Source organism: Erythranthe guttata, chromosome 14 (genome assembly GCF_056151865.1).
Source record: "Erythranthe guttata isolate IM_541 chromosome 14, IM_541, whole genome shotgun sequence".
Taxonomy (NCBI): domain Eukaryota; kingdom Viridiplantae; phylum Streptophyta; class Magnoliopsida; order Lamiales; family Phrymaceae; genus Erythranthe; species Erythranthe guttata.
Window position 1 is genome coordinate 23,467,697 of NC_142546.1, and position 13,500 is coordinate 23,481,196.

Below are 13,500 nucleotides of genomic sequence, written 5' to 3' on the forward strand. Positions count from 1 at the left end.
ATACGAACGTTCGTATTTTTTTTCGTGCGCGAATAAATAGTTGGAACTCAATTTTTTTTTTTTTTTACTCGGGGTGTAGCATGAAATAAGCCATTATTTTGTCCTTGTAATGGTTGTTTGGGAGGACCACCACTATAAATATTAATATTTAGAAGACACAATCATCGTTTGTTCGGTACCATGTTAATACAATCACAAACTAGACGATAAATATTACATAATATTTAAAAGTTCGAATTGCTTACATTTCAGCAAACAGACAGAGTGTTAGATCCGAAAGATTAGTCGTTTTTTATGACTTAATAACACTAAAAAAAGGTAGGGTTAACGGGCACAACTTCCTCAAAACCAAAGCTAAAGTAAGTTCTAGATACATCAAACGCGTTTCGGTGGAACATAAGGCACACGCTCCTCTTCACAAATATTCTGCAGCATTACAAAATCGTTCATCAAAACACTTTCAGGAAGATAATTTATAGCAACATAGCTGTGGAGAGGAGATTAAGAAGCCGGCAGTTTAATTAAAGATAATTTGTTTACAATAGTTTTACCTGCAAGTCGTTAGGGAGCGCTTCAGAAACTGCAAGTGTGTAGCAACCAGGAACAAACTTGCCTGAAAAGTTTTAAAATAAACACACGGTTAAAAAACACCGGTATCCAAAATTGACAAATGCAGGGTATTGATAAGTTATGCATCCGGAGTCTACTTGATAAAATCGCGAGCAGCCTAAGTACTAAGGATTTACTGCATATGTGAAGTTCAGAAACTTTACTAGTTTCCAATTGTAAATGTGAATAAATCTTTTGACGTTTTTTTTAAATAGCACGATTATCCAGCTCTTATATTCACTTTAACTAAGTCATTAACTTATTAGTCTTTATCTCTCATCACAATGCTCTCAACTTATTAGTGCGGTAAGTGTCTTTATCAACTTGCTTGTAATCCACTTGGTACGTATTATAGCCAAACGAGGCCTAAGGCCTCGTTTGGCTGCCAAGATAAGATTAAATAATCTAATGAAACCCAATTGTTTTATTGGACCATGGAAGGTCGAATAAAAAAATTCTCCAAAAGGCAAGTTAAGCCATGATAACATAATATTTCCGGTCGACCCGGTAAACAAAGTCCAACAGTTTATTGGACCATAACTAATCCACCCAAACAAACAAGGCCTAAGAATATGAATCTGAATCGGGGTTTCACAGTTTATTCGAATATGATAGGATATCACCAGCAAAAACAAGAAAGTTTGGGATCTCTAAGCCATATGCAGCTGTGATTTGTCAAGTTGCGTATTGATATCAGCATCAAGTAAATGTCTAATGGCTAATGATTATCAGAATTTTCATCACATACAAAAGAAAGGAATAATTTACTAATTTAAAGTAGCAGAACAAATTACATACCAATGCGGAGCCAGCGGGCAGCCCAGCTTCTAGTCGGGTCCATAACCGAGATTATCCTACAAACCAAACACAAATAAGTAGCTTCAGTACGTTTCAGAAATAATTTTCTCTCGATCACTTCGTTTTGTGGGCCAAAAAGAGAAGGTGGGTGAAAAGAGGAAACAAACCCAGTGAAATTGGGGGTTGTGCTCTCGACAACTCTTTCGTGATCATCTTCCATCTGAAAGAAAGGGCAGTTCTCACACCCCGATTCTCGAAACTGCAACAACCGTAAGACTCATTAATATGTCTTTTCACATCTTTTTGGGTTTTAATCAACAACACTTGTAACATAAAAAATAAAACACGAGTTAACGCGCTTAAGAGGTTTAATAAGCCAAACCTGGTCATAAGTCTTGACAAGACGGCATCGAAGGCAGGCTCTGAGTTCGTGTCCGAAGCTTGTTGGAATTTGTGCAACTGCTGCTCCTCCACCATGATTTGCCATCTCTAAAAAACAGATAACTATTTTTCGGGGAATAAATAACCATCAATTTACTTATTTTCCATCAAACTCATCATTGGGGAAAAACAATCAGGAAAAAAATACAACTTTTGATTTTGAGCCCCCAGCCCCTATTTTTGGGTACAAACTGAAGCACGTAGCAAGAGCATATATGAAATCTCTAGACTATCTATTTAATTTTTCCATGTATACACAAAATTAAATTCTGGCAACAATAAAACCTAAGGACTCCATTATGCTGTACAGCAACGAGAGGGGTGGGGGTAATTAAGGGAAAAACTTAGAAATATAATGGTATACATACAAAAAACGCACACAATCACACACTTTTCAGCGTGAGAAACATCGAGAAAATAGGACTGGAAAAAAAAAGTAAAAAATAGGGAGAATTTTTTTACCTTGATAAACCTTTAGGGCGGCGAAACTTCTATCACCGGCGGAATTGATCGGAGAACAAGTATTGCCAGCTTCAGCTCACGTCTTTTGAGAGGGTTTCTTCAACAGGTTTCAATTTACTTCTGGTTTCTGTAAATTAAATTACTACTGGTTATTTTTACATGGAATGTAATTGTATAAATCATACAGAATTGGGGGAATCGGGAGTGGGCTTAATTAATGGGTTCTCTGTAATGTAATTGATTGTTGGGCTTCGATAAAATTTCATGTGTTTTGATCTCTACAATTATTATTATTTATTTATTTATTATTTTTGGGGGTTAGAATAACATTAACTCAACAGTAAATAAATTATTTTAAACATGCGTAAAAACGCCGTAGAAACAAAAAATGAAAATTATCTACGAATTTCACAAACAAAAAGATAAATAAATTTATTGAATCAAAATAAATCAGGTGACTTACAATCTCCAATTTAATCTTTTAATTATTCGAACACAATCTAGCTTCGCCGACAAACTTCTTTAAGAACACAATTAGGTTTTGAATTGTAATCGGGGAGGGTTTCTATTTATAATATTAGAACAAGAGTCGTTGATAATTTATTTAATGCTAGGAGTTGTTGATAGTATGTGTATAATTTGTGAATTTTGATTACAAGTTAAAATCATACCTTTATCGGACGGATTGTGTTATAAATTTACACTTTCGGAAAGAAAAAAAAATATTCCAAAGGAATTCTATTTTATTTTATTTTATTTTATTTTATTTTATTTTATCGAGATTAATATTGTTTGATATTGTTATTTAGTTTTAGAAAATTAAAATTGGACCAAAAAAATTGAATCTAATTTGTATTTCAATTCCACTTCTGAAAAATCGGAATTTTCAGAATTCAGATAAAAACAATCAATTGGAATCGACACTATTAAAAATGGGGGTTTTCAATAGTAGAACAAGAGTCGTTAATTATTAATTTATTATATAGCTTATTAAAACGTGAAACAAGCAAGTCCATGTTTGATCTTGAAGCAAAAACATCACAAAAATAAATATTATTATCTGCTCTATCTTCTATCCTAATACACCACCATACAAGGATTCAACGCATAAATTATAAAAAACGGAATCTACGAGAGAATATGCCGATTGGATCATTCGCCGCCGGCATCAGGACTGACCTTGTTATGCAACCGGTATAGCAGTGTGGATTTCGACATTTGAGGCTCCCTTTCTAATACCGTAATCACATCTTTAACCGATATGCTCCGGGCCACACGTGGTACGACTACTTGATTCCTTCCCACTTTTCTCACCGACCCTGAAAATAAGTTAAAACATATATGTTAAATTTAAAATTTATAAGGTGTTTGTTTGTTTGATTATTAAAAATACTTACCGGAGGTGGTAAAAGCAGCCGAAGAATCCCTCTTTTCTGATTCTTGATTCTCCTTCGTATTTCTTGTAGAGGTTACGGAAGCCTTTCGTGTTACGTCTTTGGCAGGCTGGTTCACAGATGATGAATCTGGTCCACCCTGTTTCTGCTTTGCCTCAATCATAAGTTGCCATCTTGAAAGCATGTCGCCCACTCCAGTAGCAGCTCGTACAGCAACGTTTGCAGCTGTCGTTCGCATTTTATCATCTTCTTCCTTGTTAGCCTTGCAGGAAAGTTAACAAATAAATAAATTAGAAAAAAAAAAATTTTTTGCTCCATGCCGTTATATAATACAATATTGCAAAAGTTTTACCTTTGTTGATTTTCCACGACTTTCGTCCTTGTCCTTGTCTCCGTCAAGGCCAGCTGTACCATCAGCCTACATTCAAAATTGAATTAAGAATTTTCATGAAAATTAAACAAATATAAGTGGAACAGTGAACGCTTACTTCATTTGCTTTTTGTGATTTTTCGGTTTCGGCTTGCTTTTTCTCCCATTCTTCGCGAGCTTTACGGTTTATTGTCATGATCTGTTGCCTGACATCTGAGGTGATGATAGTTTTGTGCCTTGGCTTCTCTATGTCAACTCGCTGCATAAATAACTCAAACTCAGCTTGAGATACGTAAAGGGAAGCAAGCAGTTCACTCAGAAAAGAGTTAAAAGGAATGTAGAGAAAATAAAAGCATGGATAATAACCTGTTTTGAAAGTCTGACGACATTAGATATGATTCCGCGCAGTCTCTCTTCCACGCACTAAGATTACAATAATCCGCAACCAAAAGAAACAGTTAAGGTAAAATAAAAGAGATTGAAAGAACAAGCCGATTATACTTCTCAAAAGTCTCCCTGACTATGAATTCAAGTTAATTAAAATTATTTATGTGTGTACTAAAATCATTTCATTTTATGACACAATGTTCCTAGATAACAATTCGTGTAATTCAAATTTAGAGCATAGTTATATCTATCACAGTCTCACCAAGGACAGGCATCGCTCCACGTCGCTGCTCATATTCTTTAAACCATGTTTAGCCACTGCCAGAAAACAAAGAATCAGTAGAAGTTTTAACTTCTATGATGCAAAGATGCTACCCCGGGAATAAAATGAATGAAGATATCAAAAAAGACGCAAAGACTGCACTTAGAAAAAATATTAACTTAGTTCCACCATTTTCTTCTGAAGTGGAGTCCTATTCAAGATCAGCCTTTCTTCTTCTTCTTGAACAACGCGTCTAGATGCTTCTGAAACCCGGCTGTCTTCCTTGGCGGCAGAAAAGAGTTGTTCCTCTTCCTCCTGTTTATGCATGTATTTTATAAGAGTTAGAAAAACCCATGATTTGTTCCAAAGACTGCAAATAAAATCAAGGGGGTTCAGATGGGGAGGTTAGTTGAAGAAGAGTTACCCTCAGATTAACTCCGCTAACTGCAGTAACATCATTTAGATGTTCGATGCTTTGATCCAAAAATCCACCAGACACTTTTTGCTTCTTACTATGGAATATATTCACGAGAATTTAGTATTAGATCATAAGAATAATCCACTCAAGTATTTTAACATTGTAGCTAATTTGTTATACAAATAGTATCACCTTGACGGAGGTGAAGAACCAGGTGCTTCCATTGGTTTCTTCTGTCCAATCAAAGGCTTTTTTGGGGGAGCCTTGATATTTCCAGGCCCAATAGGATTAGTTAGAGACGGCATCCGAGAAACTGACTGACAGTCATAAAGAAGAAATCAAAGAGAAGTAACAAACGATTACAGAATAACATAAATGAATTATCACAAAATGTTATGAGAAAGAATAGTCCAAAAAAATCTATAGAGGAAATTCAGCTTCTGGTATACACAAGTCAAAAAAACAAAGACGAGAGCAACTAAAACATGATAGTAAAAAATTTAAGCACATTTACTTTAACTATGATATCAACATTTTTATTTATATTTATGGCTTGACACATAAGAATCATAATGTTACACCAATCTCTTGAGTTGTTCATGCATGTATGTCTTTATGGCACGTGCACAAAGAAGGTATCCCATTAACCTATTTTGAAAGCCAAAACTCAGCCGAAGCACAATAGAGAAACGAGAGAGTTGTCAAATACCTGAGTGTTGGTTTCCATTGGGCTTGGAATTGAAGAGGGAACTGAATTCGTGGGCACCGCGCTTGTAGGTGGTGCAAATCCTGTTCGAGATAAGTGCATTTCGAAAGATTCATCCTTGAAATTCCCTGGAGCAACAACACTGCCCTGTTTATTCAGTGCAGGAGATAAAGAAGATAATCCATGTGAAGAAGACAACTGGGCTCTATGTTGTTGTTCGTTTGGCTGGTCAACTGGTTCCTGCTTTACATGACTCATCGAGGATGCAGCGCCACTTTTCTGTTCTTTGCTGGCGGATGCTGGCCACTGCACCTGATTCTGCTGCAGCGCGTTGTTGCTGCTACTCATATGAGCCATACTTCCAGGTTGCATTTTCTTATGATCACTAAGAGAATGAGGCCTGTCAAATTTAGGCATATTTGTCATATTCATGGCTCGGGGTGTGGGTCCCATGTGATTAACAGCAGTGTTCTGATGAGCTTGAGCCTGTGGTCGCAGAGGTGTTGACGATGCAGCATTAGTCGCAGAGAAAGGTGAATAACTTGTCCCACCACTTCCGTACGTCGGAAAAGATGTCTGTGGGAAATGCATGTGCTGCTGGTTATTAACTCCATGTGTTGGAAATGCAGGATGCTTCCTCTCCTGAATTAAAGCTCCTGAACCAGAACTCGACATTTGGCTTGCTTGTCCCCCTTGTGACTCTGCTTGACTGTCCACCTCACGTGATTTTGCTGTATTACTGTCGCCCGTGGAACTGCTTAAATCCGTTGCCATTTGTGCTGCAAAATGAGGAAAAACGGGAGCTTTGTTAGTAGAAGAGGTGGTTTGTAAAAATCAATTTGCAAACAACTAGGTTTTACAGAAGGATTTGCACCACTTGATGCGACTTGCATTTGCCGTGCAGACACCTGCGGCTGGGACTGAAACTGATTGGAGGCAGTCTGTGCGTTCCTATTAGCCTGATTTCATTTTATGGAGTTAATCAAACTACATTGAAGTCAACCAAAAAGGCATAAAACCACACGATATTTATCACATACCTGAGTCTGCAGCTTGAATACAGCCATTTTCAACATCTGGTCCCCTACAATACTTCTCATGTGCCGCACAAAACCATCTTTCGAAATCTCATTTTTCTGGAAACAGTTAAAGTCGTTGTAAGGATGAGACACTACTGCACTACATTAGTAACGAACAAAACGAGCAAATATAGCTACCTTCAGTCTATAGTAAAGAGTTTGAAGTTGCATGGCTCTGTCCTTGTCAAGTTGGGGTTGTATGATAGGAAGCAACATGCCAAAGGGCACTTGTTTGTTCAATTTCAAATTGCCACCTGGCTGTTGACTACTGCTACTTGTAGTTGACTGTTGATTACTCATCTCCGATGTCATCGCCTGTTGCCCACTCATCACCATTCCTGTAGTATGTTGGATTACAGTTGATAAGACCTGTTCATTACTTACTCCCATACTTGTTCCTTTCCCTATCGACAAAGATTGTTGACCGTTGAATTCCATAGACGAATGATTACTGATATTCTGAAAGTTGTGCGTCTGTGAATCTCTTTCTTGATTTGGTTTATGATCTGGCTCTTGGATATGGATGGTTTGTTCGCCAGATGTTTGTATATTCATAGGTTGTGAGACAGGGAAAGCGCTCTGGTCGGTTTGAGATTGTGGACCAGCATCTAAAGATGGGGCATGTGGCAGAGGATTAATCTCGTGAGAAGAGAAGTTGTCCTCTTTTCTGTTCTCAGGGTCTGTTACGTTTTGCTGTAGATGCTGCTCTTTGTCCTCAATAGGCCTGATATCTTGCACACTTTGAAAATTGACGATCCCCTCGTGGCCTGAAGTTTGCCAATGAGGAAGAAACTGACTTGCGTTTTGACTGCTTCCATGAGACAAAGCTGCTGGCATTTGTTGAATGCACAGAGGATGAAAATCGTGAAAGTTCTTAGGAAAGAATCGATAGCTTTACGTTTAAATCATTATCCAAAAAATTATAAATTCAACAAGACCCTATATAGTAAGTACCACTACCTCATAAACACCCCCAAATGGCTAACCAGCTCTGTTATGTTAGCAACAACAGAGTAAACTTAACCGAGATTACAGGCAACAAAGACATAGACCTCGAATTTCCGTACAAAAATTAAACATGAATACAATAAGTCACTCCAATTAGCCGATGAGGTAAATGAATTACCAGTGTTGGAATCGGAGAGCTGGTGCGATGTAGAATTATTGCCTTCAATGTCTCTATTCAATTCAGCCGTGAATGCCTCCACGTCTGCCCCAGAATGCAGTGTTTCATCCTGCCAAACAATTATGCACCCATGTTAACACACGCACACACACAGTAAGAAAAAAGAAGAAGCCCAGTATCGAAGCATCACACGAAACACACGAATCGACAAAGAATGAATCAATACGAAATGTATAAGTAAATAATTCAGGAGGAAGAAGACGACGAACCTCGTCTTCCTCGAGGAATTTCATGAGATTAGGATCCATGGAAATCCGCTTCAGTGGTATGCCGCAGCAAGCAAATCGTGAGCAACGAATAAACACTCTGGCGATCGATTTGAGGAGGAGAAAACTAGAACAGGAGAAAGAACAAAAAAAATTAGAGGAAGAAGAATCGGGAAGAAAGAGAACAATCTGTTGGGAGTTTTCCCCAATTCGACCAAAAATAAAACCCCAATTCAATTTATAGGATTATTTCTTTTTTGTTAAACTTTTCGATTTATTTCCAAAATTAATGTCTGTAAATTCTTAAATCATTAAAATGCATGTCTTACAAAATACATGATTTGGTTTTTACAATTTTTTTTTTTTTTTGTTTAATTTGCATTTGTATTTTAATACCCACTTAATAGTATTTAGTGGATATTTACTTGTACGTAGGGCTGAAAATAATTAAAACATTTGATATTTAGTTTATGATTGGAAAAACTCGAGTTCAATTTGTTAACACAATGACCAAAATTTGAATATGAATTTTCGTTCGAGAAACTATGATGTTCGGGGCTCGAGCTTGACTTAGAAAATGAATAATAATATACTTACACAAAATAAAGCTATTCAAAATCGATTCGTGTTTGACTGGCTTAAAGTTCGTTTTTCGACTCAATTGTGTGTTAGACCAAGTTTAGATAATAAAACTTCAAAAAACATGATAAAAATGTTACGTTTGCAGGAGTAGAATAGGCATTTAAAAAAAATATTAACTGGAATAAAAAAAAAATACTTCAAAAATTACACCGTAAGGGGATTGGCGTAAAACGGAAACAAACACGGGCGATTTTGGCAAGTAAGGATAGGTGGGTACATGTTTCGTAATTTAACCTAAATACCAAACCAAATACGACGAGTAGTGGGGTCCTGAGCTAACCCTTGGCTAAACCTTGGAAATCTTAATGCCATAATGCCTTTCAAATCCTCCTAGCCATTATCCTACTGCAATAATTCTTGCTAAGAAATTAAATCTAAAAAATAACAATTAATTAGGATTTCCAATTTGTAGTACCAGTCCATACAGACAGTGCCTCGTATTTGGATCATATCCAGGCGACGAACGTTGTGCTCTAATGAATGACATTATTTTGTGTTCTCCCTCACCGGGAACATTATCATCCGACAAAATTACCTGCAAGTTATATATATTAAAAATTAAGTCGGAAATTTCGTGTAATTATGTGAATTAAAACAAAATTATTGCATAATTCCTAAGACAAACCTTAATATTTGTCCAAGCTGGATTTTCGTTCATTCGATTACTTATATAGGTTTGAAGTTTGTCGGAGAGAATGTGCGGAGTTTTCATAATAGAAATTTATATATGTATACAAAAGCCCAAATAATTTTCTTCTAAGCCCAATATTTTTCCTAAAAGGCCAAATTATTTCTTTTTTTTTTTCTTCTTTTCGATGAACATAAGCCCAAACCATCTCAGATTCATTATAATTTATAAACTATTTTTTATATTTGTAAAAACAATAAAAAAAATAATATTTATATTAAACAGTGAGCAGCCATTGATTTGAGTAGAGAAACCTCAATATAATGTTGTCATTTATCCCTTCCAAAACCCCTGGAAGAAATTACAGCCCCTTTTTTGTAGATCACCTCCCAAAAGAATAGGGATTCACTGAACAAACTCTGGTAAACACACAAATATGCGTTTCCATCTCATTTCCAATTTCACCCGCACCGCCCTTGCCCAGCCCACGCGCCGCCGTTTATCCTCGTTATACGATCAACAATGCCGTCCGTACACCCCGTCCGTTCGCCGCCACCAAAACCACCAGTTCGCGAAGAAAACCAGGGTTTCTGAAACGACGCCGTCTGAATTCTCTTCTCACTTTGCAGCACTTCTTCTACGCAGGTCTTACTCATCGAAATCTTCGAATTCTGGCATGGGGCTCCTCAGCTGGTATTTGGGCGTGCTGGAAACGCGCCCAATTTTGACGAAAAGCATATCGTCGGCTGTTATTTATGGGGCAGCTGACGTCACCTCCCAGGTAATTTTGGTGTAGATGTTGTGCATTATTTCCTTTTTGGTACAGAGTATTGCTAATTAGATTCTTTCACACTGTTTGGAGCTCAATTTGTTCAGGAATTATCGATGAATGGTGCTTCGCATTTCTCGATTTTTCGCTGATTGTTTGTATTTTTCAAGTCCGGTTTGTATGACTAAAATCGAGGCCATACGTTTTGGTTATGGTGATTTGAAATTATGTATTTGAGCCAGTAGACATGTCTTGTAATGTAGGAACTAAAAAACAATTAGGAAACTTAAGATTGTCGTAAATTATGTAAATTCATATTTATCATGCTTCGATTTTTGGAAAAAAAAAATTGAACAGTTGGTTTAAAGATGTAAAAGTATATAGTATTTATCGATATTCCCTCATTATATTAAGTTACAAGACTATGGTACCGATGTTTAGGTGTTCGGAATACACATGACTAAATCTTTAATACGTTGAACGACCAAATAGGCAGAAAGTTTGGGTTGGGTTGGGTTACACAATCGGCAAAAATTGCTTATGAAACGTGAAAGATGTTTGTTGCAAACAACCCCCAAAGCAACAGTGTTAATAACACCACTGATTTTGTTATTGAGTTATCACCCCGTCGAACATTTTATTTTGTTAATTTACCAACTCTTTTTTTCCGAAATGTGTCAGCTAATTACAATGGAGGCGCATAGCGCATGGGACTCGATAAGGACACTGAGAATGGCCGCGTTTGGGCTAATTATTTTAGGTCCGGCACAGCATTTATGGTTTAATTTCGTCGGGAGAGTTTTACCGAAGAGAGATATGGTAACTACATTCAAGAAACTAGCAATGGGACAACTTTTATACGGACCTATGATTAACGGTGGTTTCTTCTCTTTCAATGCAGCTCTACAAGGTACGATGCTGTGCTGTCGTCTGCTCTTTCTACGCGACACCCAATGCATTTTATATTGAACTCACTAATTAAAGATTAATCAAACGGGAAATTTAGGGGGTTTTTTTTTGTTTTTTTTTTTTTTTTTTTTGCGTGTGTACGAACAGGGGAAAGTGGGAACGAGATTGGTGCAAGATTGAAACGAGACCTGATTCCGACTCTGCTAAACGGTCTTATGTACTGGCCACTGTGTGATTTCCTTACGTACAAAGTGATCCCTGTTCATCTGCAGGTACGTACTTTTGATGTTCATTCTCGACAAAATTCATCCATGTTTAGTATTTAAACAGGTTATTCGATTTAATTAATATTGATCAGTCGTTGTTTCGTTGACTATATAATATATATGCAGCCTTTGATGAATAGTTCGTTTTCGTACCTGTGGACCATTTATTTGACATACATGGCAAGCTTAACCAAAGCTCTTCCTCACTGACTAAGTTGTTTTCTCTCTCTTTGTTCTTTGCACGTCTTTATATTTATTACTCCAAGTTACATTTAGTTTTCCATCTAGTCTTTTTCGATAACGAATATTAGTTATTCTTCGAATCGATTTAGAATAACGAATTAAATCGTAAATGTAATGCTGTATGGTTACCACAATTTGATCGTTCCTTTTTTGAATTTTCTTTGTTTTGAGTAGGGTTGTTCATGGGTCGGGTCGGTTGAATATCGCCGATTATCGGCCCGACCCGACCAACCGACTATTGCAAAAATGTAAAACCATTATCGGCCCGACTATCATGGGTCGGGTAACGGTCGGCAACCGACTTTGTCGGTTGCCGAAATAGTTCGGTTCCAAATTATCGGCCACAGTAAATTAAAAAAAAAAAGGAAAAAAAAATCAGATTTTTTGCTTAGCTTGATTAAAATTCATCCCCTAACAATTATAAAACTACATTCCAAAATCAAGTTTCGACATGTATCTCAAATTACAGACTTCAAATTCAAAAAACAATACAAAATACAAAATACAAAAAAAAAAAAAAAAAAAAAAAAAATCCAGCAATAAAAATAAAAAGTCGGTTGGTCGGGTAATATCGGCCAACCGACTTTTCATCATATTAGAAACTATACCCGACCCAACTAAACATGGGTCGGTTAAAATTATCGGCCCGACCAGAGCGGGTCGGTTGGTGGGCAATTATCGGCCACAAAAGTCGGGCCGATAGTGGGTCGGTTGTCGGGTAAAACCGACCCATGAACAACCCTAGTTTTGAGTAATATGAAATCAAAATCAAGTTTAGATTGGGTAATTACATGTAATGTATGATGAAATTCAAATGAACTTGTTATATTATTAATATTTCATTAAAGGATTATGTATATGGATAAAATTTCCAATGCACGCGCTTCCACGTGTCACGTGCGGCAAGCGGAAATTAATGGATGATGTTTATTTAATAATTGTCGAGGTGAACAAAATCAAAACAATCTTCCCACGATTCATTAATTTAATTTTATTTATTTACAGGGATCCAAAATATTAAGATTTTTAAAAGAAGAGGAAAATAAAAAAACAAGCCAAAACAACTTGTTCATATCTTTTCCGTCTCCTTAGGGATCTGAAAAATCTCTGCTTCAATTAAATTATCAGATCATATATACATACATACATACATACATATGTATCGTTTTACACACACATTACACACGTAGGTGCGTGATATATCTTCTGCTTCAATTATCAGATCATATATATTTTTATCAGGGCAATATTGTAAATAAATCCGATCTGTTGGATTGATTTGAAAATTTTCAGAAAAATCAAACCTAACATTGAAAGATGAAGATGGAATGCTGGGACAAAATGATGGCTCCGATGAGGAAAGTCTGGACCAAAATCTCTAAACGGGTCGGTCTTCGCAAAACGGGTTGGTTTTTGTTCCTCTTGTTTTTTTTTTTTTTTTCTTTTTAATATAATCTGCATTGTGTTTAATTTATTTATTTTAAAGAAAAAAAATTGGGATTGTATGAAATTGCAGGGATTGTGAAACTGCAGCAAGATGTGAGGACATGTGAGTACGAGGATGTACACATATTGTGGGACATGTTGAAGAGAAAGGAGACAGACATGAGCGGAAGACGAAAGGGTCCGATGTGGGATCAGTTTGTTCGATGGGCGAAGCACACCCCTTTGATTTGTCGCGCCGGCTGAATGTTGATCGATCAATCAATCAATCAGATATTATTT

At 36.6% G+C, this 13,500-nt stretch overlaps 3 protein-coding genes across 8 annotated transcripts; 1 reads left to right on the forward strand and 2 right to left on the reverse strand.

Moving 5' to 3' along the window:
• Positions 1–96: 96 nt before the first annotated feature.
• On the reverse strand, positions 97–2,469 carry LOC105959259 (transcription elongation factor SPT4 homolog 2). Of its 4 annotated transcripts, none has more exons than XM_012983319.2 (6): positions 2,311–2,469; positions 1,790–1,896; positions 1,575–1,666; positions 1,408–1,463; positions 552–613; positions 97–426 (listed from the first exon to the last, which is right to left on the reverse strand). In XM_012983319.2, the coding sequence occupies exons 2-6, from the start codon at positions 1,892–1,894 to the stop codon at positions 376–378; spliced, it is 366 nt and encodes a 121-aa protein (XP_012838773.1). In that variant the 5' UTR covers positions 1,895–1,896; positions 2,311–2,469; the 3' UTR covers positions 97–375. The 4 variants fall into 4 exon arrangements, with proteins under 4 accessions (XP_012838773.1, XP_088670679.1, XP_088670677.1 ...); XM_088814553.1 differs by having other exon boundaries at positions 1,790–1,911; positions 2,311–2,463; XM_088814551.1 differs by having other exon boundaries at positions 1,408–1,666; positions 2,311–2,454.
• Positions 2,470–3,270: 801 nt separating this feature from the next.
• On the reverse strand, positions 3,271–8,674 carry LOC105959260 (transcription initiation factor TFIID subunit 4b). 2 transcript variants are annotated; one of them, XM_012983320.2, is made up of 15 exons: positions 8,322–8,674; positions 8,053–8,161; positions 7,065–7,756; positions 6,888–6,983; positions 6,722–6,806; positions 5,851–6,626; positions 5,334–5,458; positions 5,148–5,235; positions 4,903–5,038; positions 4,724–4,779; positions 4,441–4,497; positions 4,193–4,333; positions 4,057–4,122; positions 3,708–3,966; positions 3,271–3,629 (listed from the first exon to the last, which is right to left on the reverse strand). In XM_012983320.2, the coding sequence occupies exons 1-15, from the start codon at positions 8,358–8,360 to the stop codon at positions 3,463–3,465; spliced, it is 2,892 nt and encodes a 963-aa protein (XP_012838774.2). In that variant the 5' UTR covers positions 8,361–8,674; the 3' UTR covers positions 3,271–3,462. The 2 variants fall into 2 exon arrangements, with proteins under 2 accessions (XP_012838774.2, XP_012838775.2); XM_012983321.2 differs by having other exon boundaries at positions 7,065–7,753; positions 8,322–8,612.
• A 1,179-nt stretch (positions 8,675–9,853) lies between these two features.
• Positions 9,854–13,180, forward strand: LOC105959261 (protein sym-1). 2 transcript variants are annotated; one of them, XM_012983322.2, is made up of 4 exons: positions 9,854–10,369; positions 11,039–11,267; positions 11,414–11,538; positions 11,659–11,930. In XM_012983322.2, the coding sequence occupies exons 1-4, from the start codon at positions 10,025–10,027 to the stop codon at positions 11,740–11,742; spliced, it is 783 nt and encodes a 260-aa protein (XP_012838776.2). In that variant the 5' UTR covers positions 9,854–10,024; the 3' UTR covers positions 11,743–11,930. The 2 variants fall into 2 exon arrangements, with proteins under 2 accessions (XP_012838776.2, XP_088670680.1); XM_088814554.1 differs by lacking the exon at positions 11,659–11,930 and adding an exon at positions 13,018–13,180 and having other exon boundaries at positions 9,886–10,369.
• The last annotated feature ends 320 nt before the right edge of the window (positions 13,181–13,500 follow it).

What these genes read in the sequence shown, in the direction of transcription:
- LOC105959259 (XM_088814551.1), bottom strand. Translation starts at nt 1,894, where the DNA reads ATGGCAAATCATGGTGGAGGAGCAGCAGTTGCACAAATTCCAACAAGC. An exon ending in TGCCCGCTGGCTCCGCATTG is followed by an intron (nt 614 to 1,407) that starts GTATGTAATTTG and finishes AAAACTTTTCAG; the next exon opens with GCAAGTTTGTTCCTGGTTGC. An exon ending in CGCTCCCTAACGACTTGCAG is followed by an intron (nt 427 to 551) that starts GTAAAACTATTG and finishes GTAATGCTGCAG; the next exon opens with AATATTTGTGAAGAGGAGCG.
- LOC105959260 (XM_012983320.2), bottom strand. Translation starts at nt 8,360, where the DNA reads ATGGATCCTAATCTCATGAAATTCCTCGAGGAAGACGAG. An exon ending in CAATGGAAACCAACACTCAG is followed by an intron (nt 5,459 to 5,850) that starts GTATTTGACAAC and finishes TATGACTGTCAG; the next exon opens with TCAGTTTCTCGGATGCCGTC. An exon ending in GAAGAAAATGGTGGAACTAA is followed by an intron (nt 4,780 to 4,902) that starts GTTAATATTTTT and finishes GTTTTCTGGCAG; the next exon opens with TGGCTAAACATGGTTTAAAG.
- LOC105959261 (XM_012983322.2), top strand. Translation starts at nt 10,025, where the DNA reads ATGCGTTTCCATCTCATTTCCAATTTCACCCGCACCGCCCTTGCCCAG. An exon ending in TTTCAATGCAGCTCTACAAG is followed by an intron (nt 11,268 to 11,413) that starts GTACGATGCTGT and finishes GTGTACGAACAG; the next exon opens with GGGAAAGTGGGAACGAGATT. An exon ending in TGATCCCTGTTCATCTGCAG is followed by an intron (nt 11,539 to 11,658) that starts GTACGTACTTTT and finishes ATATATATGCAG; the next exon opens with CCTTTGATGAATAGTTCGTT.